We start from the raw sequence: 23,684 nt of genomic DNA, 5'->3' as shown, positions 1-23,684 counted from the left end.
TTATTACTACCTTTAGTAGGGTAAAATGTAGAAATTTCTATAATATAGTTCCATTTCCTCCCCCTCCTTTATGCAGTTATTGTTATTACATATATATATATGAAACACATATATATGTTATGTTACTATATATATGTGTGTGTGTGTATATATATGTGTGCATATATAAGCATATATATACATACACACACACACACATATATATATAAAACAGTCCCCAAATGTAGTGTTATTGTTTTATGCAATCATGTCTTTTAAATTAGAAGTTGAGAGAAGGAAAAAATATATTTATGTAATATTTTATATTTACCACGTATTTATCTTTTCCAGTTATTTTTTTAAATGTAGATTTTAGTTACCATCTGGTGTCATTTATTCTCAGCTTTAAAAGACCTCCTTCAGTATATATGATAAAGCAGGTCACTACCAACAAATTCTACCTTTATCAGAGAATATTTTTATTTCACTATCACTTTTGAAAGATGGGTTTTACTGGACATAGAATACTTGGTATTTACTGAGAATATTTTTTTCTTTCAGCACCTTGAAAATATTATTGCATTGTGTCTCTATTGTTTCTGATGATATTAACCCATTAATCATATTGTTTCCTTATACATGGAGAGTCATTTTTTTTCTTGGTGTTTCCAAGATTTTCTCATTGTCTTTTTCTTTCAGCCGTTTGACTCTAACATGTACAGGTGTGGATCTCTCTATATTTACCCTACTTGGGGTTCATTGAGCTTCTCTAGATCAGTAGTATAAAGTTTCAGGCCTTAATTTCCTCAATATTTTTTTCTGCTCCTTCTTCTCTCCCCATCCCCCTTCTCAGACTTCCATTATGTGTATGTTGGTTCACTTAACAATGTCCTACAGGTCTTGAGGCACTCTTAATATAAAAAAAAAAATTCCTTTGTTTCCGTTCCTCAGACCAGATAATCTCTATCTTTACGTTCAGATTCTTTGTCAGCTTAAATCTGTTTTGTCCCTCTAGTGAATTTTTCTTTCAGTTACTGTACTTTACAACTTCAGAGACTTCATTTAGCTTTTTTTGAGATTATCTCTTTATTCAGATTGTCTATGTCTTGACTCATTGTCATATATTTTCCTTACATTTCTGAAATAATTTTCTTTAGTTTGTTTGTTTTTATAACGGCTGCACTGAGGTCTTTGTTAAGTCAACCAGCTGAATCCACTGGAGAGTTTCTAATGACTGCTTTATTTTCCTGAAATAAATTTTCTTTGCATGTCTCCTAATTTTTGGTTGAGAACTGGACATCTAAAATGTATTGCAGCAACTCCGGATTCTGCTTTTTCTCCCTAAGGGTGGCGGTGGCGGTGGTGGCTGTCATTTAATAATTTGCCTGCACAAAATCTGTGGAATCTGTCTCCTCAGTGGTCTGTAGCAAGCTCTGATATCTTCACTGGTTTTGTTTTTATTTTTTTTAAAGATTTTATTTGTCAGAGAGAGAGAGTGAGCATAAGCAAGGGGGAGCACAGACAGAGGGAGAAACAGGCTCCCCTCTATTCAAGGAGCCCGATGGGGGACTTGATCCCAGGACCCTGGGATCAGGACCTGAGCCAAAGGCAGAGGCTTAACTGACTGAGCCACCCGGGCATCCCTGTTTTGTTTTGTTTTTAGAGAAAGTGTGTGTGCATGTGAGTGTGGGGGCGAGGGGCAAAGGGAAGAGGAGAGAGAGAATCTTAAGCAGGCTCCACACTGTGGAGCTCGATCTCATGACCCTGAGATCATGACCTGAACCAAAATCAAGAGTCTGTTGCTTAACTGACTGAGCTACCCAGGCTCCCCTATTTGCTGGTTTTTAAATTATTTTTATTTTAAGCCTGGCTTCCTTGGGGTCACCCCGTGTCTGCATCAATCAGTGATCAGCTGGTGAATGGTTAGACGTTGTGTACCTCTAGCCAGCCAGGTTTCCAGTCCTTATCAGTGGATCTGTGCGTGGGTAGGGGCATGCATCCAGAGTTTGCTCTGGCTTTGCCTTTTCACTGGGCCCTCTCATGTCTCCTCTGCATGTGCAGGCAGGCAGTCAGCAAGGGCTGTATGAAGAGCATGTCAAGGTCCTTTGTGGCTCTCTCATTTCTGGTATCTCCCTGTTAAATTTTGATTAATTAGCTCACCTGTTCCTTGCCACATATAGGATTGCAGCCTCAGGGCAGCTGAGCAGCTGGCCTGCTCTGTTTGTTTGCTGCTGAGATTGCTATTGTTGCTTATCATCAGCCATGCACTTAGGGTTTTTCAAGCCGCAGTTCAAATCAAGTTAGTCTGCATTCAAGTGATCAGTGCAGCCGCTGATTTTCATGACTTGCACACTCTAGCAGACCTACTGCCGTAAGTGCCCGGGGTGGCAAGAATGACACCGACTCCTACTGTCCTTTCCTGAAGTTCAGCACATTGTTATGAGCAAACACTTGTAAGTTTTTTGCATGCCTTTGGACAATTTCCAAAGGTTGCTTTTCACAATTTTGTCTAGCTTTGTTTTTTGAGGAGAGGGTTGAGCTCCTTACTCCACCATACTAGAAGTCCTATCTTCCTCCTTCCTAATGACAATTTTACTTATTTCTGTTTGCTCTGATGCATGTGTTTGGGGGTGGGTTGGGGGGTTGTGTCTGCTTTATCCTTTGCTCTACTATTTTTTTTTAGATTTTATTTTTATTTATTTGAGAAAGTGAGAGAGAGGGAGAGAGCACAAGTAGGGGGAGCAGCAGAGGGAGAAGAAGAAGCAGGCTCACCACTGATCGGGGAGCAGCACCCGATCCCAGGACACCGGGATCATGACCTGAGCTGAAGGGAGACAACCGACTGAGCCACCCAGGCGCCCTGCTTTACAATTTTTTTTTTTCCTTTCAGGAAGTTTTTGTGGATAATAAACTTTCAGGGTGCTTAAAGGTCCGTGGTTATCCTTCTGTCTTTGCTCTTGAATAGCAGCTGACCTGTTTTTGAAATTATACTTTCAAATCCCTGCACACAACTCTCCCCACAGCCCCCACCAAATCCATCACTTTCTAAAGTCAAGAATTATGGGGGCGCCTGGGTGGCACAGTTGTTAAGCGTCTGCCTTCGGCTCAGGGCGTGATCCTGGCGTTCTGGGATCGAGCCCCGCATCAGGCTCCTCCGCTGGGAGCCTGCTTCTTCCTCTCCCACTCCCCCTGCTGTGTTCCCTCTCTCGCTGGCTGTCTCTATCTCTGTCGAATAAATAAATAAAACCTTTAAAAAAAATAAGAATTATGGGTAAGACTGGTGTCCATCTGATGATCCTGTTTCCTTTTTAACTAAGCTGTCACTTCCTCTGGAGTCTTTTAAAACTTGCTCTTAATCCTTAGTGTTCACTCGAGGTGTCGGGGGGGGGGGGGGCTTGTTTTTCNATCCTTAGTGTTCACTCGAGGTGTCGGGGGGGGGGGAGCTTGTTTTTCACCAAAACTTAAAGAGCTCTGCTCTATTTTTTTTATATATTTTTATATATTTCATATATTTATAGATTTTATAGATTTTTATTTTCCCTCTTGTTGGTATCTTACATTGAGTTCTGCTCTACCTTCCACTTCTCTAATTTGATCTTCCCGTGACATCTTTGTTAATTTGTAATTTTAAATTGCCTCAGTCATGTTTTTACTTTACACAAGTTCTCATGAGCTCCTGTTCTATTTTCATGAATAAGTTAACTTTTATTAAACACACATATACGAGCTTTTCTGTATGTACAGTTAAAAACAATAAAGCCAATAAACCCAGCTTTATTATCCAGCTCAAGAAATCAAACGTTATCAATACTTTTATAGTTTTCTGTGTACGGTTTCCCATTTCCTTGCTCTTACCCAGAAGTTACCATTATCCTAAATTTCATCTTTCACTTGCTTTTCTCTTAAGGCCTACTGCCTATGTTTACGTGTTTTTTGTGTGCTCCTAATTTTATTTTTTTATTGCAGTATAGTTGACATTGCATGCATATATATTCATGAACATTTTTTAGATTTGCATATCTTTGAATGCTATAAAATGGAATGATACTGTATATAATCTTATGCAATTTTAATTTTTGCTATTAGATTCAACCATGTTTATGTCTTTTAAGTGTAGGAATATACCACAGTTTATTAATGGGCATTTGTTTTCTTACGCTTTGCTATTTAAACAATGTAATTGCAAACGTATTTTTAACGTAGATAAGCAAGATTTTTTTGAGGTGTATATTTAAGTATTAGAATTGCTAAGTTGTACTTCCCCTTGCCTGGGTAACACTTATTTTCCAATATGTTTATTCCAATCATATACCTGCCGACTATACATGACTTTGTTTTCCTACTTTCATACATCTCTTATAGTCAGACTTAAATTATTGTTAGTCTCTAATGCATAGTAGTAACTATGAAGGTTTTAATTTGAATTTCATTGTTTACTAGTGCAGTTGAATGTATTTTCATAAATTTGGTAATTTCTTCTTTTATAAATGTGTTCCTTTGAGCTTTAGGTGGTTTTATTTTAATGTTCTCAGCGCTAACAATGGCATTTTATAAACATTGCCAATCTCTTTTAGTGCTTCACTTCTTTTCACTCTCTTACTGGTGTCTTTTAATGGACAAAAGTTATTTGTAAAATTTCCATTTCTTTTATGACTTTAATTTTTTGCCATATTTAAAATCTTTTCCTACTCCAAAGTCATACAACTGTTGTGTTTTTTTTCTTTAAAGATTTATTTATTTTGAGACAGAGTGAGAGCAAGCAAGAGAGAGAGGATGAGACGGGGGGCGGGGAGGGGTAGGACAGACGGAGGGAGAAGCAGGCTCTCCAGTGAGCAGGGAGCCCGATGTGGGGCTCGATCCCAGGACCCTGAGATCATGACTTGAGCCAAAAGCAGACTGAGCCACCTAGGCACCTAGGCACCTAGGCAGCCCTGGAATTTATTTTTCTTATGAAGGTAGTTAATTTCATTTCTTCACATGATCAGCAGTACCAGCACTTTGCTTAAAAGCCTCCCTTCCCCAGTGATATATGCTGCCGACTTGTCAGATCAAGTTGCTGTTTATACATGAGTTTGTTTATGGATATTTGAGATCTTTATTGAAATTGCACTTACAAATGCATTATTTGCTTCAAAGAATCAGAATCCTTTTCTTATTTTATTTCCATATCGTACGCTTATTTTCTACTTCATTGATTTCTACTCTTATTCCTACTTTTGTGAGCTTGAATTTGCTCTGCTTTTTCTAATTGCTTCAGATGGATATTTACATAATTTTCAGACATGAATCATTTTATTATCATGTATTCATTTTGGCTAAAAACTTATGAAGTGCCCCCGCCAAGTTTTTATACGTCATATTTTCATGATGACTCATTTAAAAATATTTTCTATTTTCCATTTTTATTTGTTCTTTGATCCATGGGTTAGTTAATAGTATACTGTGTAATTTCCAAATATTTTAGGATTTTTGTTACCTCTGTTATTCAGTTCTACCTTGACTGCATTATCAGAGAATTTATTCTGTATAATGTCCATCCTTTGTTGATATTTGATTTACAGTCCAAAATAGGTTAGTTCTGGAAAATGTTCCAGAGTACATGAAAAAAAAATTTATCCAGTAGTTGTTGAGTTCCAAATACATCAACTTTGGTTTTTGTCCCCCCACCCCAAATCTATATCCTTATCTTTAAATTCTGTCTCTTCTCTCAGTTACTAGGGGAAGTCTGTTAAAATCTCCAAATGTGATTACAGATTTCTTTATCCTCTCCTGTTTTTGCTTTATTATCTTTCAAGCTTATGTTTTAAATATATACAAATTTTGGACTGCTTTTGTCCTGTTGATTTCTTTTATAAATGAGATAGGTCTTTTTGTCTCTGGTAGTACTTTCTAGATGTATACATTAAATACAGTAAAATGCATAAATCTTAGGTATACAAGCTCATTCATTTTTACCATGTACACACCTATGAAACTCTTACACGATCAGAGTGTAGATGATTCTATCAACCCAGAAAGTACCATGCTTCTTCCTAATTAACTATCTTGACATCTACTTTCTTATATAGAATACAGCACTATTAACCATGCGATATATGACATCCCTGTGACTTACTTATTATATAACTGGGGGTTTGTACCTTTTGACCACATTTATCCATTTCAGCCACCCCCCACCTCTAGCAACCACCAATCTGTTGTACATCTATGAGTTTGTATTTCTTAGATTCCACAAGTGGGGTCACTCAGTATTTGTGTTTCTGTTTTATTTCATTTAGCATAATGCCCTCAAGGCCCATCCATATTGTCACAGAAGGCAAGATTTCCTTCTGTTTTATGGCTGAGTAACCCTGCATTGTGTATACACACATGGGCGTACACACACACACGTACACACACACACCATCTTTGTCCCTTCACCCACTGATAGGCCCTTAGGTGTCTTCCGTATCTTGGCTGTTGTAAATAATGCTGCAATGAGCATGGCGAGTACATGTATCTTTTTGAGTTAGTGTTTTTGTTTCCTTCAGATAAATACCCAGAAGTGGAATTGCTGAATCACATGGTATTTCTATTTTTAATTTTTTGAGGACGCTTCATACTATTTCCATAGTGGCTGCACCAATTTACATTCCTACCAAGAGTGCACATGTGTTCCATTTTCTCCACATCCTTGTCAACACCTGTACTTGTCTTTTTAGTAACAGTCCTTCTAAGCGGAATCTCTGCGGTTTTGATTTCCATTTCCCTGATGATTAGTGAGGTTGAGCACTTTTTCACTTACCTGTTTGCCATATGTATATCTTCTCTGGAAAAATGTCTATTCAGATCCTCTGCCCATTTTTTAATCAGGTGTGTTTTGTTTTTTGGTTTTTGTTATTTACAGGAGTTTTTTGTTTTGGATATTAACCCCTTATCAGTTATTTCACTCGTAAATGCCTTCTCCCATTCCGTAAGTTGCCTTTTCATTTTTTAATGGTTTCCTTTGCTGTGCAGAAGTTTTTTAGTTCGATGTAGTACCACTTCTTTATTTTTGCTTTTGTTGTCAAATCCAAAAAAAAAAAAAAGTCACTGCTAAACTGATGTCAAGGAGCTAACTACCTGTTATTTCTTCTAGGAACCTTTGGTTTCAGGTCTCAGGTTCAAGTCTTTAATACATTTTGAGTTGATTTTTGTGTATGGCATAAGACAATGGTCCAATTTCATTTTTCTGGTATGTGACTGTCCTATTTTCCCAGCACCATTTACTGAAAAGACTGTCCTTTCTCCTTTGTATATTATTGGCTCCTTTGTTATAAATTGTATATATATATGGGTTTATTTCTGGGCTCTCTATTCTCTTCCATAGACCTAGGTGTCTGTTTTTATGGCAATACTGCACTGTTTTGACTATTATAGCTTTGTAATTTAGCTGAATCATGAAATGATGCCCCCAGTTTTGTTCTTTCTCAAGATTGCTTTGGCTATTCAGGGTCTTTTTGTGGTTCCATAAAATTTTTAGAATTGTTCTGTTTCTGTGAAAATGCCATTGGCATTCGGATAGAGATTGTACTGAATTAGCAGTTTGCCTCAGGTGTTTCCACTGAACTCTGCGTAGGAAAAATTGCAGAGGCTCTTGACAATCCCTCCCTCCAGAGAGGATTTAGTTTCTTCTAGCAAATAAAGGACAAGTTCTCTTAAACAGGTTTATCCCTTCTTTGCCCATATTTCTGAAGCACAGATTTTCTGAATTCTGAACTGCAAGTGTAGGGTGTAACCACATGCCTTCCTCCTCGGCACACGCTGAAATCCAGTGTTTGTTTCCCTGGCGTGGTGACATTTTCTAAATTATATTCTTTTTTTTTTTTTTTTTTTTTTTTTTTTTTAAAGATTTTATTTATATATTTGACAGAGAAAGAGACAGCTAGCGAGAGAGGGAACACAAGCAGGGGGAGTGGGAGAGGAAGAAGCAGGCTCCTAGCAGAGGAGCCTGATGTGGGGCTCAATCCCATAACGCTGGGATCACGCCCTGAGCCAAAGGCAGACGCTTAACTGCTGTGCCACCCAGGCGCCCCTAAATTATATTCTTAACATCGAACCGCTTAGCTGCCTTTTCTGCTTGGGTTCTTTTTATCTGCTTCATTCACCTCATTCATGTGCAATTTAAGAATCAGCAAATACCTTGAGGGCAAACCTATAGGGGAGGAAAAAAGGATTCAATGTACTTCTTCTCTGCAGGTTCTTGGCCCCTCAAATCCTGAGTTCTTTGCTTGCTCTCCAGTGATGTCAGACAGCTGCAGTCTCTCTGCAGTCCTGGCAGTTCATATATTTTGAGACCACAGCGTTAGGCGCACAGATGTTCATGACACTTTTACCTTCTTCCTCTTTCTCTCAATATACAATGTCTATTTGGGCCTCTTGATAGATTTTTATCTTGAATTATGTGGTCTGATATTAAGAATGCCACTCCAGTTTTTGTCTTGGCTTTGTGATTCCTTTTTGCCTAGTTTATATTCTTCCTCCCCTTAATTCCAACCCTGTATCTTTTTGCCTACAGCAGTTTTTAAAAGATTTATTTTGTAAGTAATCTCTACACCCAATGCGAGGCTTGAACTCATGACCCTGAGATCAAGATCGCCTGTTCTCCCGACTGAGCCCGCCAGGCGCCCCTAAAGCAGTTTTTGTAGACAGCATATTGTTAGCTTTAAAAAGGAAATCTGAGATTAGTTAATTGGCAAACAAACTGTTTACTGAGAATATTGTTAGGTTAGGCTTTTGAGGGACCTCCTTGTTTTCTTTTAAATTCGTTCTATTCTTTCGACATACCAGGTTTCTTTCTGATTTAAAAGTTTACATTCTTTGCTTCTAAGGCGTTTGTCCTAAAGACCACATTCGTTTTTATATATTCCTACTGAATTGAGACTTTTAAATTTCCTTTGTCAGACAAATAGCACACTTGTACCCCTTTTTATCTTCCCCTATTCACACCCTACCATCCCTTTGATATATTCAGTCTCCAGAATTTCAGATCTAGGTTATTATACTTTCCTTGGTCTTTTTTAGACAAGAAAACTACTAGGATGCTGGACACCATCACTTGCTACCTTTGTCCAAATACTCCTGGGTTTTCCTTCTCCCTTCTGGATTTTTTCTGAGTGTATTTTCAAAGGCAAGTCTCTGTGTAAACTTCCCAAGCCTTGCACACCTGACACACTGCCGTCGACGGAATGGCCGTTCTGCCTGGGGGTACAAGTTCTGCACCCTGTGCACAGAACTGCTGCTGTGGAACTGGAGACCAGCCCGGTGCTTTTGCCTTCACAGTGGCCTGCTCTTTCTCTGGCAGTTTTCAGAATTTGTCTTTGCCTTTGTGGTCTTACATGTGACTGACAGCGCACCAGGCTTGGAATTTTCCTTATCTATTCTGAGTTTCCTTCTTTCTTAAAATTTCCCATTCCTGCTTTCCCCTGTCTTTTGGGACTCCTGGTATTTGGATGTTTCCACTTTGGTTCCCAGTCTCTAAACTCAGGCTTTCTGATTTTATCTCAAGCTGGTTCCCAGTTCACTCATTCGTCCTACAGCCGCCCCACCTCTGCAGGGCGTCTTGCTTGCTCATGCCCCTTATTTCAATTCTAAATGTTTTACATCCAATATTCGCATTTCTTCAATCTGCTTTTAAGAATGATTATGACCTTTGCTTTAAATTTTTATGTCTTCTCTTCCCATGGCTTGGCTTCAGTTCCGCTTGTGTCTGTGGTCTTTTCTGCTGGTTCTGCTTCTCGGCCACCTAGTTATCTTGGCTGCGCGCCCCAAGTTCCCTGCAGCCTTCGGGCCCAGGGGCAGGGAACCCCAGGTGTCCAGAACAGCTGTCGACCACTGTTCTCACCTCGCCAGGTGAGTGGGTCAGAACTTCCTTTTTAAACTCTAAGGAGGAAGTATCATGAAAGGAGAAACCTGTCTCCCTAGGTCATAATCTAAGGTTTGGAAGGAGCAGGGGACTTGCACTTTTATGAAGGGAGACTGACTCACTCACACCAACCCTCCCCCTAGGAACCACCAGAAAAACTGGACAAAATACCCAATGCTCGGACTGAAGCTGTGTGTGTGCCATGACAGGGCCCCAGCTGAGGTGGCCCCTCTGGCAGAGTCATCTTGACGGTGCTCGGAGGCAGGAGTGTTGTCCCTCATCCAATGACCCGTGGCCTGCCTTTGCCTCCAGTCCCTGCTGCTCCAAGCTGCAGGGGTCTTGCTGCCTTCACTTTTCGCTCCTGTGTCAATCACGGACGTACTGAATCTCTCCCTTGATTATTTTGCATTCTTTTACAGAAACTCCTCAAATATTCAGAGTTAAGACACTGGGGCTTGGCCCAAAGAAGTGGTTAAGGAGTCAAGGTCACCATCTTCAGCTTAAAAAAAAAAAAAAAAAAGTTTTTCCAAAGCAAAAGATGGTGATTTTGCTGAAGGTTAAAAAGCAAGCGGCGGGCAAGCTACGTGGCACCGTACTTAGCAGCTCTTCCTTTTCGGGCTCCCAGCCACCTTTCCCTGCCACCTTCTGTCCTCTCCCCTCACTGCAGCTTTCATTCACCAAGGAAGCTGACAGAGCATCTTGGGGGCTCTGGAGAGACGGTGACGCTCCCCATGTAGTCAGCACAAAAAGGTGACCACGGGCAGGGATGGCAGCCCTTGCTGCCTGATACCATCATATCCCGTTCCGCCATGAAAGCTTAAAGCTTCTCCCACTTCTGACCATTGGAGCCCCAAATTCTACCTGCAGCTGGGTGTTGTGTATTCCAGTTACTTTGGCCTTAGGCAAGTCTCCTCTCTGGTCCTGACTCCCACCAGGGACAGTGAGGGGTTGGAGCAGACAGCCCTTGCATAGGGTTCTGTGATAGAACGGCAGCTCCAGAATCCGAGACGTGACAGGTGCACTGTGGCCACGTCCCACACATCACCCTGCTCACTGCAAGCTGGCAGCTGGTGTCGAGGGGCCTGCGTGTCACGACCTGTGTCTCTTTCTCCAGAAAAATATTACTGGAGCCTACCAGCTTAGCAAGAAGCCTTCAAAGTCTGTGGTGAAGGTGATCAGAATTTCAGCCCCTGCCAAAGATGCTGTTTATAACTATAGTATCCAGACCCTGAATTCCACAGAGCTGGCTAAGAAGGAGCTGTACCGAGAGATGGCCAAGGTGAGTGAGAGGCCCGGAGGGAGGCCGGCAGGCAGTGCTTATACTCCAGACGGAACAGTAACTGGCTCATCCGGGGAGCTCCTTCCTCCTGACCGCGCTGCCGGGAGGTCAGCCGGGGGTCTCCGCCGTGCACAACACGGCCAACCAGCGCGAGGAAGGACAAGGGACCAGTGCTGGGGGGAGAGGTGCTCTGTTCTCACTCTGCGGGCATCCTCCACACGCAAGGGCGAGCCAACAGACACTCGACACAGGCTCGTAGGCACCTGGCTGCGAACGACTGCAGGGTCCTCACCTCCAGAGAGCATTTCGTTGCTGTCACCCCAAAGGAAAAGCCTTGGCTCAGGCTTAGGCTTCCAACACGTTAGCTTTAGAGAAGGGCTGCTCCGTCAAAGAGAACCCCTCGACATCCTCATGTCTGCCCCTCGTTTCCAGGAGCCGAGGAAGAGATTCACGTACTCCCAGAAGTACCTTTCGGCCATGGTGGAGCCTCAGGACTCAGAGGAAGAGGAGAAGAAAGCCCTGAAGAAATCCCGCCAGGCCTGGCTCACGGCCGACGGATTCCAGCTGACAGGTCTTCACAAAAGCCCTGAAAGCGACGGTCACCTCAGGCTGCCGCCCATAGGCACCGTCGCAGAGCTGAACGAGGTCCACAGGGTGGAGTGGGGGGGGGGGGGGGGGGTCCGCAGGGACCTCCCTCCTTACTGTGGTGGTCTCCATGTAGGAGTGGAGGGAAAATGCACAATTCGCTAACGTGCTGGATCGAGACAGGTGGAGCTGGGACCAGCGCCACCAGGACTTTGACCTGTATAAGAAGCCACCGCTTTTCTTTGAGCTGCCCCCGTCCCCAGCGCCAAAGCCTGCAACAGGTAACGGCCACGTCGGCACGGCAGAGCCTCCGGAGGCTGCGGGCAGTCAGCACCTCCGCTGCTGTGCACCCCTGGCCTTTCGGTTTCAGCTCTCCTAACTCTCTCGGCTGCGAGCTCAGTCGGAACGGGTCTGGCACCGATGGGCCCGGCTGGAACTCAGGAGCCCTGGCTTCCAGCGCCAGCTTTAACACTAACTTGCTGCGTGACGCTGGGCAAGTCCCTTCACTGCTCCTGCCCCCTGGCACCACACCAGATTTGAGAGCACGTGCGCCAGTGGGGGCGGGCAGAGGGAGAGAGAGAATCCTCAAGCCGACTCCTTGCTGAGCACGAGCCTGACACAGGGCTCGAACCCAGGACCCTGAGATCATGACCTGAGCCAAAATCAAGAGCCGGCTGCTTACCCGACTGAGCCGCCCGGGCACCTCTCTGGGCCTGGTTTTGTATACAACACGTTAAGTTGGGAGATCAGTCTAAGGGCTTTCTGAGCCCCAACACGCATTACCCATGTCTAGATGCCTGGTCAGCAGCTGGGGGCCAGAGGCTCTGGGCACCTCTGGGACCTTCTGACTTCCTTCCTGCTCCATGACGTTGCTCTCTCCCTGTGTGTGGGGGAGAGAGGGAGTCTAGAAGCACGGGTCCCTCTCATCCTTCTGTTTACGAAGATGGGCCTCCAGATCATTTACAGGTTGACAGAGAACCCAAATTTGCCAGTTGCCAGAAACTTTGTTCAGGGAGAAAGAGTTTATCTAGTGACAGGTTTGCTGGACAGACCTTTCTCAAAAAGCTAGAGCAGATGAACAAAATAATTTCCTTCCTCCCCCAACTGAAGGGCGGCTGGTAGCAGCTCCATGAGACAGGAGGAAGTGCCAACACGCTGCTGAAATTTGTCTCCCCCTGCTCCGTCTGGCCCTTGCTGCCTCTCTTCAGAACAGGCTCCAGGCTCTGGGGCTGCGTGAAGGTCTCCTGTGACCTGTTGGCGTGGCCCGGCCCAGCAATGCCAGATTGCCTCCTGGCCCGAGGGCTGCCGCTGGGCTCCGCTGCAGGCCTTCCCAGCCCGCACTCCCTGTGCGTGTCCAGCCGCCCGTGTCTGCTGACAGCGTGCCACATGCTGGCCGGGGCCTCTCCTCCCACCATGTTTAAAGAAAACGCGGAAATGGGAAAGGGAGATGTGAACCAGGGGCCTCCATGCCACAGGGCCTACAATGAAGCCCCTTTTCCCAAAGGGCTGCCTGCGGGGCATGGGGTCTGGACAGCTGCTTCCCAAGCTTCCCTGGCAAACGCGCTCCAGGCACAGCCTCTGGTCCCTGGCACCGTACCAGCTTTGCACTCTCCATTTTGTGCAAAATGCTTCCTCACCAACACAACACTTTAAGACCTTCAGGTTTCACTAAAAGTTACCTCCAATGTCACAGGATTTGTCAACTTGTACCTTTTGAAAATTAGTGACCCACTCCCTGGCAGAGTGCTCAGGCCAGCCCAGGTGTCCGCACAGCAGACTGACTTGAACTTGAAGGGAAAGGAAGGAGCCTGGACTTCTCCTCCAACCTCAAGACAACATCTGTAGTGGGTTTTCTGGAGCCCCAAACCGCCCAGGACCAGACGAAAGCTCCAAGCTTGCCAGCGTGAGCAAGCTGGGACTCAGTGTATCTGGCAGGCAAAAGCAGAAAGCAGCCCAGAAAATGCTAAGGACTATTAGTGCCCCCTCAAGATTCTGTGTTGCCCCCCCTTTCCAGGAGTGGAGGCCAAGTCCTGTACAGACAGCACAGAGCAAGGCGCCAGGCAGGAAAAAGCTATGCTGTCATGTACCAGGCCTTGTGGTTTTCACGCATCACCAAAAGCTGGCTCTCAGGGATCTGAGGAAAAACAGGATCAGTACAGCACAAAGGCTAGAAGCGTAAACACAAACCGTGCATTTTATATTTTTGTTATGAAGTGCATCTGTTCACCTACACAGTTTGTAGACTGGTTCCCGGAGAACGCACAGTCTGCAAGCAGCACGTGCCGTCTAGCAGAAGTGGCTATCCGAGCCTCAACAGGTCCCTGACAACCTCCTGCCAGAGGCAGAGACACCAGCCTGTTGCCACTGTGATGTCTCCTAAACTAGCGGAAGCCCCTCCAATCCCAGGTGTCACCAATGCATTGTTTGTCTGTCTTCAGCACCTGGAACCAGGTCAAGCAGCAGTGCCCCTCCGGCCAGGAGGAAGCCCCTCGGGCGCACACTGGGAAGAAACGGTTCCACTAGGAAAACCCCAGGTGCTCCACCTTCCGGAGAAAGTTGTCCATCGCTGGGCCACAGCCTGGGGGCAGCAGGGAACACTGACCCTTTGCTTCAGAACGTCCTTTCCAGAGGGTGGGCACAGATGTAGGCTTGCTTCTCTAAGACCTGCTGGGACACTTTCTTAATCTGCTCATCTAGATTTTCTGGAGAATCTGGGAGGAAAAAAGAATAGGTTTGTGAGAACAGAAATACTGCTGGGGCTGCCGCCGCCGTGTCTGTTTCTTTAAAACAAAGTGAGCCCAACCACTGTGAAGGAGCCCTAAAGGTAACTCTCCTTTTCCAAACCCCCAGGAAGAGGTGATGGGGCTTCATCCTGAAAAACAAAGGGCTCATCCTGTCAATCCCTAAGAACTCTGGATCTTGTGAGAGCAAGGAGAAGAACCCTCTTGCCAGTCAAGCCTATGTCTCCACGCCACAGCATGGGACACAGGGAACAGCTCCAGAGCCAGGAGCTGCACACACTTATGTGCTCCTCTCCTCAGCAGGTGCCATGATGGCTTCTGCTCCATCACTTGGCAACACGGCTGGGCTCTACAGCAGGGGACACATGATGCGGAGCCCTGAGGCCAAAACGACTAGAAAGGTCAGAAGAGTCTGAGCCAGGTGTTCTCAGACATGGCCAAGTAGCTACGGCAGAGGAGGAGCAGTCCAGACAAAAAGCCCCATGAGCTGGGGCCAAAGCCTGGGACAGCTGCTGGAAGGGCAGGCTTATTTTAGCTGAAGGCAGGTAAAATGCCTCCTTCCTTTGAGAACCTTCACTGGGCAGCTGCCGGACTCGGGCCAGGCATGTTGGGCCACACCTGTGGGGGCTCTGACAGTCCTCCCCTGCAGGTACGTGCTCCTGTCCGGCAGCCCCCGCTGCAGGTGAGCCTGACCTTACCAGCCCTCACTCAGGGGAGAGGCTGGTGAGCAGCCCGCAGGCCCTGGGAGCCTGGCCTTCAACAGTCACCTGGACTCAGGCCCACCCCTCCCTCCCAAGGCTGCCCTACTTACACTTGTCCAGCTGGGAGAGGGTGAAGAGATTCTGGTAATAAGCTTCTGCACAGAAGATGTTGGCCAGCAGAACCTGCCAGGACCAAGGTTGAAGAGGATGACCTAGGGTAACCCCTCGCTGGTGTGTGAGTTTCAAGGAACTCAGACAAACTCAGCAGCTTGGCTGGGGTCAAAGGGCCTGGCTCGGGAGTCAGTGTCTTAGGTTCTAATTCCAGCCCTGACCCAAGTAGCTCTGTCCCCAAGAGCAAATTACTCAACACTTCTGAGCCTCGGTGCCTTCTCTGGCAGGAAGGCCATGGTAATCCCAGTGCCCACAGGCTGGGACGGTGCACGAAAAGACCCAGCATGCAGCGGGCGCCCAGTGACTGCATCCAGCCCCTCAGGCAGGGTAAGGCAGGCAGACGAGGTGAGGGCACAAGGTCTGGGACCCCATCACTCACCTACCCCTCTTCCCTCAGGCAGAAAGACAAAAGGGAGCGGCCCCGCGTCCTGAGCAGCACAGGCCTTCTCGTCGGAGCCGACCCCCAGCGCTGACCACGGCCGCAACTCAGCAAACCCGCCAGCCTCCTGGGGCCGTGCCTGGGCCGAGGCCCCTGACTTGCCCAGTCCCTTGCTTCCTGACTGGGCCATGCCACCCACTGACCCCCTCCCCCCACCCACAGTCCTCATCAAATGCAGAGGATAAAGCCGGCAGAGGGCTCACCTCGTGGTCGTGGTTTCGGACCCCCATCCGGATGGAGCGGCTGGCCCGCGACAGCACGGCCGTCATGCCGTACAGGTTGATGAGGACGTTGGCCACCCGCTTCAGGACCATCTGCTCCTCCACGATGGTCTGGGAACACAGAGCCCAGCGCGGAGACTTGCAACCCAACACCTCAGTAAAGGGGGGCTAACACTGCCTCTCCCTTTGGGTTGTGAGAGGCTGGCTCATGGGCTGCCTCGTTTTCCCTTCCGTCTAGATTTGGGCATGGGTCAAGCCAGGACCAGGTCCCGGAAACCTGGCTGAGACCGCAGGCTGTTGCTTCCTGTCACCCTGAGCAGCAACAGCCCCACACATCAGGGCCCTGGATTTGGGCCCAGGTGGGGCTGCCATCCCTACTCCAAGGAACCTCTCTTTGCTGGGAAGGCACCCACCCGAGTGGCCCCTGGGACAGGCAGCCCCGTCCCACCCCTCCACGGTAACCCAGATTTCTTTCTAGGCCTGGTCCCAAAGGCAGACACTTGACAAAACACCCCATCTCCCTGACCCCCAAGTCAGAGGGCTTGCCATCCCCAGATCTGGCAGGGGCCCAGGTACCTTGCCAAAGCGAAGCAGCAACGTCTCTACAGTGCGGCCAAAGTAATACACGTTCTCCTCGAGCTTGTTGGCGCTGTCCTAGTACGCCAGGGGAGAGACCACTTAGCACCACATCCCCACGGTGCCCATCCCACCCGCTGGGGCTCTGGGGCCCAGGCTCTGCTACCAGGCTGGGACAGCCTCCCCAACACCCTGGTCACAGCCCTTTGGAAGGGGATATCCATCAGGAGAGCACCCACATGAGGGGGGGTATGCCGCCTGTGCCCACTCACTGCGACACTGGGGTGCACCACTCCCAGCTTCCCTGTCAACCCCAGATCCACGGTTCGGCCCAGGGAGTCTCGCAGCCTCTGGCCGACGGTCTCAATGACAGTGGACACGTTGCCGCTTTTAAGCTCGCTGCAGAAAGCCCATGGTCCCATGAACTCAGACCCCACTGCTGGTCCCACTGCCCAGCAACAGGGTCCCCCTTGGCACCTGTTCCCTCTGACCATCCAAGGCATTAAAGGGACCAACTCAGGAGCTAGGTGCTGCCCTGCCCCGCCCTGGGCCCGCTGGACGCTGGTCAGCGAACAAGCTGTCTCTGAGGCAGAGCCGCGCACGGAGCTCTGCACCGGCAGCAGTCACGGCCAGCCCCCAGCTGGTGCTCTGGGGTTGGGAGTCTGAGCAACCCCTACTGGCGCCAGCAGTGATTCTCAGTGCTCCGGCCCCACGACGGGGTAAGAGCAGCAAGAGAGAGAGAAGAAAGTGGTCTCGTGTTAGCCATGGAGCCCAGCGCCTGTTGGAGGGATACCTCTCATTCCCTAGGTTCTGAAAACAAAGCTCCCTGCAGCGTGGGAGACGGGAGCTGCAGGGGAGGAGGGCAGCGAGGGCTTCCTGAGGCAGCCGGCCCCTCCTACCACCTGCAGGTGAAGGCCAAGCTCTGGAGCCTGGCTTTTAAGGCTCCTGTCCCCTTCCCTCCCTCCAGCCAGCCTCCAACTGAGCTGAGCACTGCATGGCTCCATGACCCCCATCCCAGGACAGCACCCCCTCTTGCTGCCCCAGGACGGACCTGTGATGGGCAGATGGGACCTGAGGAGCAGACAGTGGGGCTGGCACCTACTTGACCCTTGCAGTCAGGATGCGGCCGGCATGCTGCAGGCCTGTCAGGGCGATGTACATCCGGAGAATCTCGTTGGTTCCCTGTGGCCAGATCAGTACGGAGGTCAAGTTGGTCCCACTGGGACGGCCCCATTTGTGCTGCGCATGTAACTGGGTGGGTCACCCCGCTGCCCGCTTGCCAGTGCCACGGGAGCTGCCGCTTTGGAAGCAGCCTCACACTGGGAGCAGGGCTGTGGCCTGAGGGGGAGGGCAACATGCTGGCGACCGCCTCCACAGGGATGAGCAGGGGGCTGACCAGACAGCCGCGGCCTCCCTCAGGATCCACCCCCTCTCTGTCACCAACCACACAGGGGTCCTTTCTAATGGGAGAAACCACCTTCCCCAGGAGGGAGGGGTGTTGGTGCCCTGGGCACAGTAGACGCTGGGCAGGTGCCACCAGGTTCCTCAGGGAAGCCGCTGGCTGCTGAGGATGAGAGCTGGCTGCTCCCCAGTGCCGGGTACCCGTACCCAGAGGGTCACCTCTCCCCTGCTGCTGTCCCCGCGTGCACTGCTCACCACCTGGGATTAGCTCCGCAAGGTGGGCCGCGCCCGTGCCCGGCGTGCACGGTGGTGCCACGGGTCCCACTGCCAGCACTGGGCACTGAGGCCTGAAGCCAGGCTGGGCGGTGGACAGGAGACTCCCATGGGAGAGAAGAAGAGCCTGGACGCCTGCAGGCTAAGGTGCGCCCCGTCCTGCACAGTCTCCAGACCGGAGCATTTGCCTCACGCTGAGGGCTCCGTGCCCCTCAGAGCTTCTGCCCCACCCAGTCAGGACCGAGTTCAACTGGGCCGAGGGGAAAGGGCCTTGGAAGCAGCAGTCCTGGGGCACCTCGGGAAAGTGCCCCCTTGTGTCCTCAGGCTGGTCACTTCACATCCTGTCTGTAGTCTAAGGAAGAGGACCACAGGGCTGGGATGTTGGGGGGCATGCCAGGAATAAAAGCAGCCATGAGGCCTTCCTCTGGGTTGGGGAGCCCAGGAGCCAGGCCCCACCTGCATGCAGGCTGAAGGTGCCCTTCAGAAACCACACCATTGCTCAGGCTCCAAGCCTTGTCTACGGGCCTGACTTCTGCACCCCCGTGACCATCCTAAGATTCCATCCCTCTCCCTCCACAGCCTCTGAAGTCAACCTCTCTCTTCTGCTGCACGCACCTGGCCTCTGGTCTCACCTCCGCAACCCACGCCCCATGTCAGCCCCGGGGAATTTCCCAGAATGGGAATGCATTCAAGTCATCCCCTGCTCAGAAACCTCTGATGGCTTCCGCTGCCTGCACAGTTAAGATCCAAATTCTTCTGCTTATTGGCCAAGGTCCTCTGTAGCCTGGCTACTTGTCTCCCCTTCTCATCTACCCTCTGCCCCCACCCCATCACCTTCTCTACCACCTGCCCCAGCTCCCCCCACCAGGCCCACCCACTGCTCCCACAGACTTGCTGATTCTACCCAGCGCCGGCAGGTAAGGCCCTATCTGGGCCTGGCACGTTCCACCTCCCTGTCCTCGGCCCAAACCACCCTCCCCTTGGCCAGGCCACAGTTGTTTCTGCCCCCAAGGGGCAAGTGCACTTGCTTCCTGAGACTCCAGCCCACTGTAGGGGAGGCGCGGCTCAGGCCCTCACTGCGCGGGTATTCCACAGTCCACTCTGGTCCGTCAGGCTGCTTGGGCAGCTCCCCAAAGGCTTCTGTGTGGCCCTAACTCCCCTTTTCTTACCCCACCCGGGGTCTCCCCACTCACTGAATTCCCTCTTTAGGCCTGTGAACCCATGGAGGGGGGCAGCAAATAGGGAGGAGTCACGGCTGGGGAAGCCAGTGGAGAGGACACCGCTGAGGTGCCTCACTATCCCGAGGAGGAAAGCAGACCCAGAGTGAGCCCCGGAGGCACAACCGGGCCTCCGGTGAGATCTCTGCTTGTCCCACCACCGCCAGCAGAAGCGCAGGCTCCGCAGAAAGGGCCCTCGCTTGGCCCCCGAGCCTCCCTTCCACCCCTGGGGAACGGGGCTACGCAGAAGCGTGAGGAGGGACAAATGAGCCCTCGGGGTGGGCGGCGGGGTGTGGGGTGCTGACCTCGAAGATGAGCAGGATACGGCTGTCACGCAGCAAGCGCTCGTACGGGTAGTCCCTCATGTAGCCCAAGCCCCCGAGGACCTGCAGGGCCTCGCTCACACACTGCCAGGCGCCCTCTGAGCTGAACACCTGCCGTGGAGCCGAGACACGGTTAGCACGGGGGTGGCAGTGCCGAGGGCCTTCCACGTGGGGGCTCCAGTCGGGGCAGGGTGACCAGGGACAGAGGAGGCTCGGCGTGGAGAACCTAGCTCTAGGATGAGACTGACCCAGGCAGTAGCCCTGGCACAGCCTCACTGGGTGGCCTCAGGCAGGTCTTTTTCTTTCTGGACCTCAGTGGCCAGCCGTGGCTCCCCACTCACCGTGACTCTTCCTACATCTGAGGCTTCCTTGGGATGGAAGAGCCCACTCTGTATCTTCCACACGGAGGAGACCCCTGTCCTTTTAAAACCCACCTCAGATTCCCTCTCCGGGAGGCCTGACCCTGCCCACCCAGTCCCATTCACCCACAGCTTGCTCCCCTGCATGTGAGCTGCTTGGCCTGATACCTGGCTGCGGGTGACACACGGAAGTGGAAGGCCGTCCACCCACAATAAAGTCCTTCCCAAGAAAGCTTGCCTACTATTGGATACTGATGGGAAATTGTAACACACGGCCTATGTTTTCTCAGTCTGCTACAGACTGGCGACAACTTGGCAAAGACTGTGCTGGGGAGACACTGTCCTATGTCTCTTGGCACTCAACTGGCCATTGTTCTTTGCTGTTTCTCCTGTGCCACGCTGGCCTCCCCAGCTGCATCCTAGGGCCATGCCTGGCACATGGTGGGGACTTCATAAATACTGGATCAATGATAAACTGACCTATAAGCTAAAGGGAAGAGGAAGATGGCAGGGAACACTAGGTCTGAAAGGCCGCAGCTAAGGAGCTGTTCTGGGTCTCCCAGGCTGGGCAGGGATTACCTTCACCATGGCAGCCTCGATGGAGCAGTCGGGAAACCCTGGTTGGTCCAGCATCCCTGCAGTGAGGTAGGCCATGCTTTCCATTACATAAGTCTTCTGGGCCATCAGGGCAAACTTCTCCTGGGGTGTTCAGAAAAAAACACAATCAAGAAACAATCTGCATCTGCTGAGACCCAGATGTGCCAGCCAGCAGAGAAGGTAATGAAGCTTCAGGCCTCGGTGCCAAAGAGCACGTGACAGGGGCCACGTTAAACGGAGCCTTATCTCGCTGTCTTCGCAATCACTGCGCGAGTCCCTGGCACAGACCACAGAAGCACACCTTTCACGCCCGCACGTGGAATCAACACGCGCAGCACCCACAGCCTTCAGTACCTGAATGAGGCCAAATTCACCGAGGCTCTTGTTGAACTGTTTCCTCGTGCAGGCGTACGCAGCAGTCATTTCTGAAGAAGAGCAGAGTCATTAAAAAGAACCATGTTCTGGCTATCCTAAAATGATTTCCTAAGGCCATCGTCATTACCCTGCAAACGCTCAGGCAGGAACTAGGAGAAACAGGTCTGCTGAGACCAAATCCCCTGCAAGAGAGCGCTTCCCCCTTCCTAGTGTATGTGGTCAGAGGAAAGGCCGCTCACGCTCAGGGGTGCCTACAGCCACAGACAGGAACAGACGCAGAGTTTAGAGTGGGACAGGCCTGAATCCGCGCTTTTTCTTACCAGACAGCGGGCCGGGCCAAGCAACTACCACCCGGAACACCACCACCGACCTCACAGCATTACTGCCAAGGCCGCCAGAGCTGCAGGCGTGAAGTTCGGCACCCCGCGCAGAGCCAGGGCCCCGGAAGCACCACAGGAGCAGCTCACGCCCGTCGAGCTGTCCATCGCCAGAGCAGGAGGACAGCCATCACGGGTAAAGCTGCGAACGGGCTACCCAGCCCTGAAGGCACCCGAGAGAACACGGCGGCCTCCCAGCGGGCAGCGGCAAACGCCAGCCGCCGCCCCGCCCCCACCGGCCTGCAGTCAGTCTCATCCAGAGTCTACGTCCTTTGGGGGCAGGCTGACCATGAGAGCCCCCAGGAAGCTCTTGCACGGAGTTTTCCTGATGGGGAAGCAGAGGCCCAAGGCACTTCCGCAAAGTGAGCCGAGCCCTGAGTTTGGAGTGTGACAGGATCAGCTTTTAAGCCCAGATGAGTAGCCTTGGGCAAATCGCTTACCGTCTGAGCCTCGGGCTGCTCTTCTGTGAAATGGAGGGGAGAGCCGGAAACAAAGCCTCCCCGGCCCTCCCAGGCCCTGAACTCTGAGGGACTTCATAAGCACTATACCAGCACCCCACAGCCAGGGCCCCGGGCCTTTCCCCGAAGTCCCTTCCACAAAGCTAAGATGGTGATGACGTCCGTGCCCAGCCAACCCCTACAGAGCTGTTCTAAGTTCACTGATAAAATATTCTAGGTTTCAGGTGTGCTAACAGAAAAAACAAAAGGAAGATCCCGAGGCTGAGTGAGGAGAGTCCCACCACTCCCCGCGTCTCCTACAAGACGGGGACCTTGCGAGAAGCACACTGATGTCTCGCTCACACCTGGGTGTTTGCGAAGTAGCTCTGCTCTCAGCGGTCAGACCGGCACCCCTTGACCTCGGACAGACCGTCCGCTCCCCCACTCCCCGGATCCTTTCTGAGTAGATGAAACAGAGGCGTGTGAAAAGGAACATGAACCACTTGGGGGCAGACTGACCACATGTTTTGGTCTAACCAAAGTCCGAATCTTAAACTGCAGCTGCACCGTCTGTCCCCCTGCTGTGACAACACGGTCACGCCCCCAGGGCGGAGTGGGGGCTGCAGGGGCGAGACTGTGCCACAAAAGGCTCCGGTCCCTGACTTACCTACCGATCAGTTTCTTGAGCATCCCGGCCACCGTGCTGCCCATGCTGAACCGCCCGCTGTTCAGGGTGCTCATGGCCACCTGCAGGGAGAGAGGGGCAGCTCAAGGCCGCTGCACTCCCCACGTGTCCCGCTCACCCCTGCTGTGCTGGGAAAAGCCCAAAGGTCCTGGAGGACCACAGGTGACAGACCACGGCGCTGCTTGTCTATTTTTACCAGATGGTTTCTTGAGAACAAAAGGCAAGTCTCTGGAGAATCCTGTGCCAGCACCTGGGAAAGTTAATCGAACTGCCAATCCCCACCAGGCTGGGAGACAGTGCGGTCCCAACACGTCCCAACAAGGTAACTCAGTCACAAACATCCCTGGAGTCACCCCGATAAAGGAACCAGACATTATTCTAGGAGAACAGGCCAATTCTTAGTCCTCAGAAGAGGGGCAGAAACTAAGACCTACTGGGTACACACTGCAAACTAGACTTTCCCACCAGCATGAGCCTCGTGAAGGACAGTAGTGACCCGCCAAGCCCCTACGACGCCTATCAACTAGGAGGCCTCAAAGACAGCCGGGGGCTGAAAGGGAGTCTGTGACCACCAGTTTTCCTAGAAGCTCAACGCCAAGCGTATTACTGCTTTGTACCAAATGTTTAAGTGTGACTTGGATGTATAAATCATGCAACTGATTCTGAATTTAGGATCACTTGTTAACCCGAACGGGAGAGTCTCAAAGCAGACGCTGTGAGGTTGGAAACCACTGCTCCAACAACTGGAGGGGCCGGTGCGGATTCCACCTGCTGAGTGCTAGGGGACTGGGGAACGCGGGAACAAGGCCCAGCCCCAGGTACTGGATGCAGAAGCGGTTATGTCCCACCACAGTGGGACACCCTGATCTGGCCCTGGCTCCTCCTGGGGCCATGCCTCCAACCTTAGACTGCCCGCGTCTCAGGCTGCGGGTATGCACTGGTCTCGGGACCTGCCAGGACTAGGAGGAGCGAGTGAATTCTCCCACTTCCATCCCCTTTGCCCACATGGGCTTGCAAGAGCCGGCTCACGGTTTTATGAAAGAAATCCATTTCACGACCCCTTCA

At 50.3% G+C, this 23,684-nt stretch overlaps 2 protein-coding genes across 4 annotated transcripts in view; one reads left to right on the top strand and one right to left on the bottom strand.

The window, feature by feature from the left end:
* The window catches only part of CFAP92 (cilia and flagella associated protein 92 (putative)), a 71,433-nt gene extending 55,638 nt beyond the window's left edge, over nt 1-15,795 (top strand). Inside the window, exons 13-16 of the mRNA XM_034658861.1 lie at nt 10,977-11,141; nt 11,574-11,786; nt 11,863-12,007; nt 15,737-15,795. Coding sequence (XP_034514752.1) covers nt 10,977-11,141; nt 11,574-11,786; nt 11,863-12,007; nt 15,737-15,771 — 558 coding nt within the window. The 3' untranslated portion in view covers nt 15,772-15,795. The remainder of the gene's footprint in view (nt 1-10,976; nt 11,142-11,573; nt 11,787-11,862; nt 12,008-15,736) is intronic.
* ACAD9 (acyl-CoA dehydrogenase family member 9) overlaps nt 13,895-23,684 on the bottom strand; it is a 34,150-nt gene continuing 24,360 nt past the window's right edge. For all 3 annotated transcript variants that reach the window (XM_034658859.1, XM_002917642.4, XM_034658860.1), the window contains 10 exons: nt 22,606-22,681; nt 21,100-21,170; nt 20,728-20,847; nt 19,772-19,900; nt 17,678-17,757; nt 16,848-16,974; nt 16,576-16,653; nt 15,982-16,110; nt 15,279-15,351; nt 13,895-14,437 (listed from right to left, as the gene is read on the bottom strand). In XM_034658859.1, coding sequence (XP_034514750.1) covers nt 14,337-14,437; nt 15,279-15,351; nt 15,982-16,110; nt 16,576-16,653; nt 16,848-16,974; nt 17,678-17,757; nt 19,772-19,900; nt 20,728-20,847; nt 21,100-21,170; nt 22,606-22,681 — 984 coding nt within the window. In that variant the 3' untranslated portion in view covers nt 13,895-14,336. The remainder of the gene's footprint in view (nt 14,438-15,278; nt 15,352-15,981; nt 16,111-16,575; nt 16,654-16,847; nt 16,975-17,677; nt 17,758-19,771; nt 19,901-20,727; nt 20,848-21,099; nt 21,171-22,605; nt 22,682-23,684) is intronic.

This window comes from Ailuropoda melanoleuca, chromosome 4 (assembly GCF_002007445.2).
Source record: "Ailuropoda melanoleuca isolate Jingjing chromosome 4, ASM200744v2, whole genome shotgun sequence".
NCBI lineage: Eukaryota > Metazoa > Chordata > Mammalia > Carnivora > Ursidae > Ailuropoda > Ailuropoda melanoleuca.
This window is presented reverse-complemented; position numbering and strand designations above follow the sequence as displayed.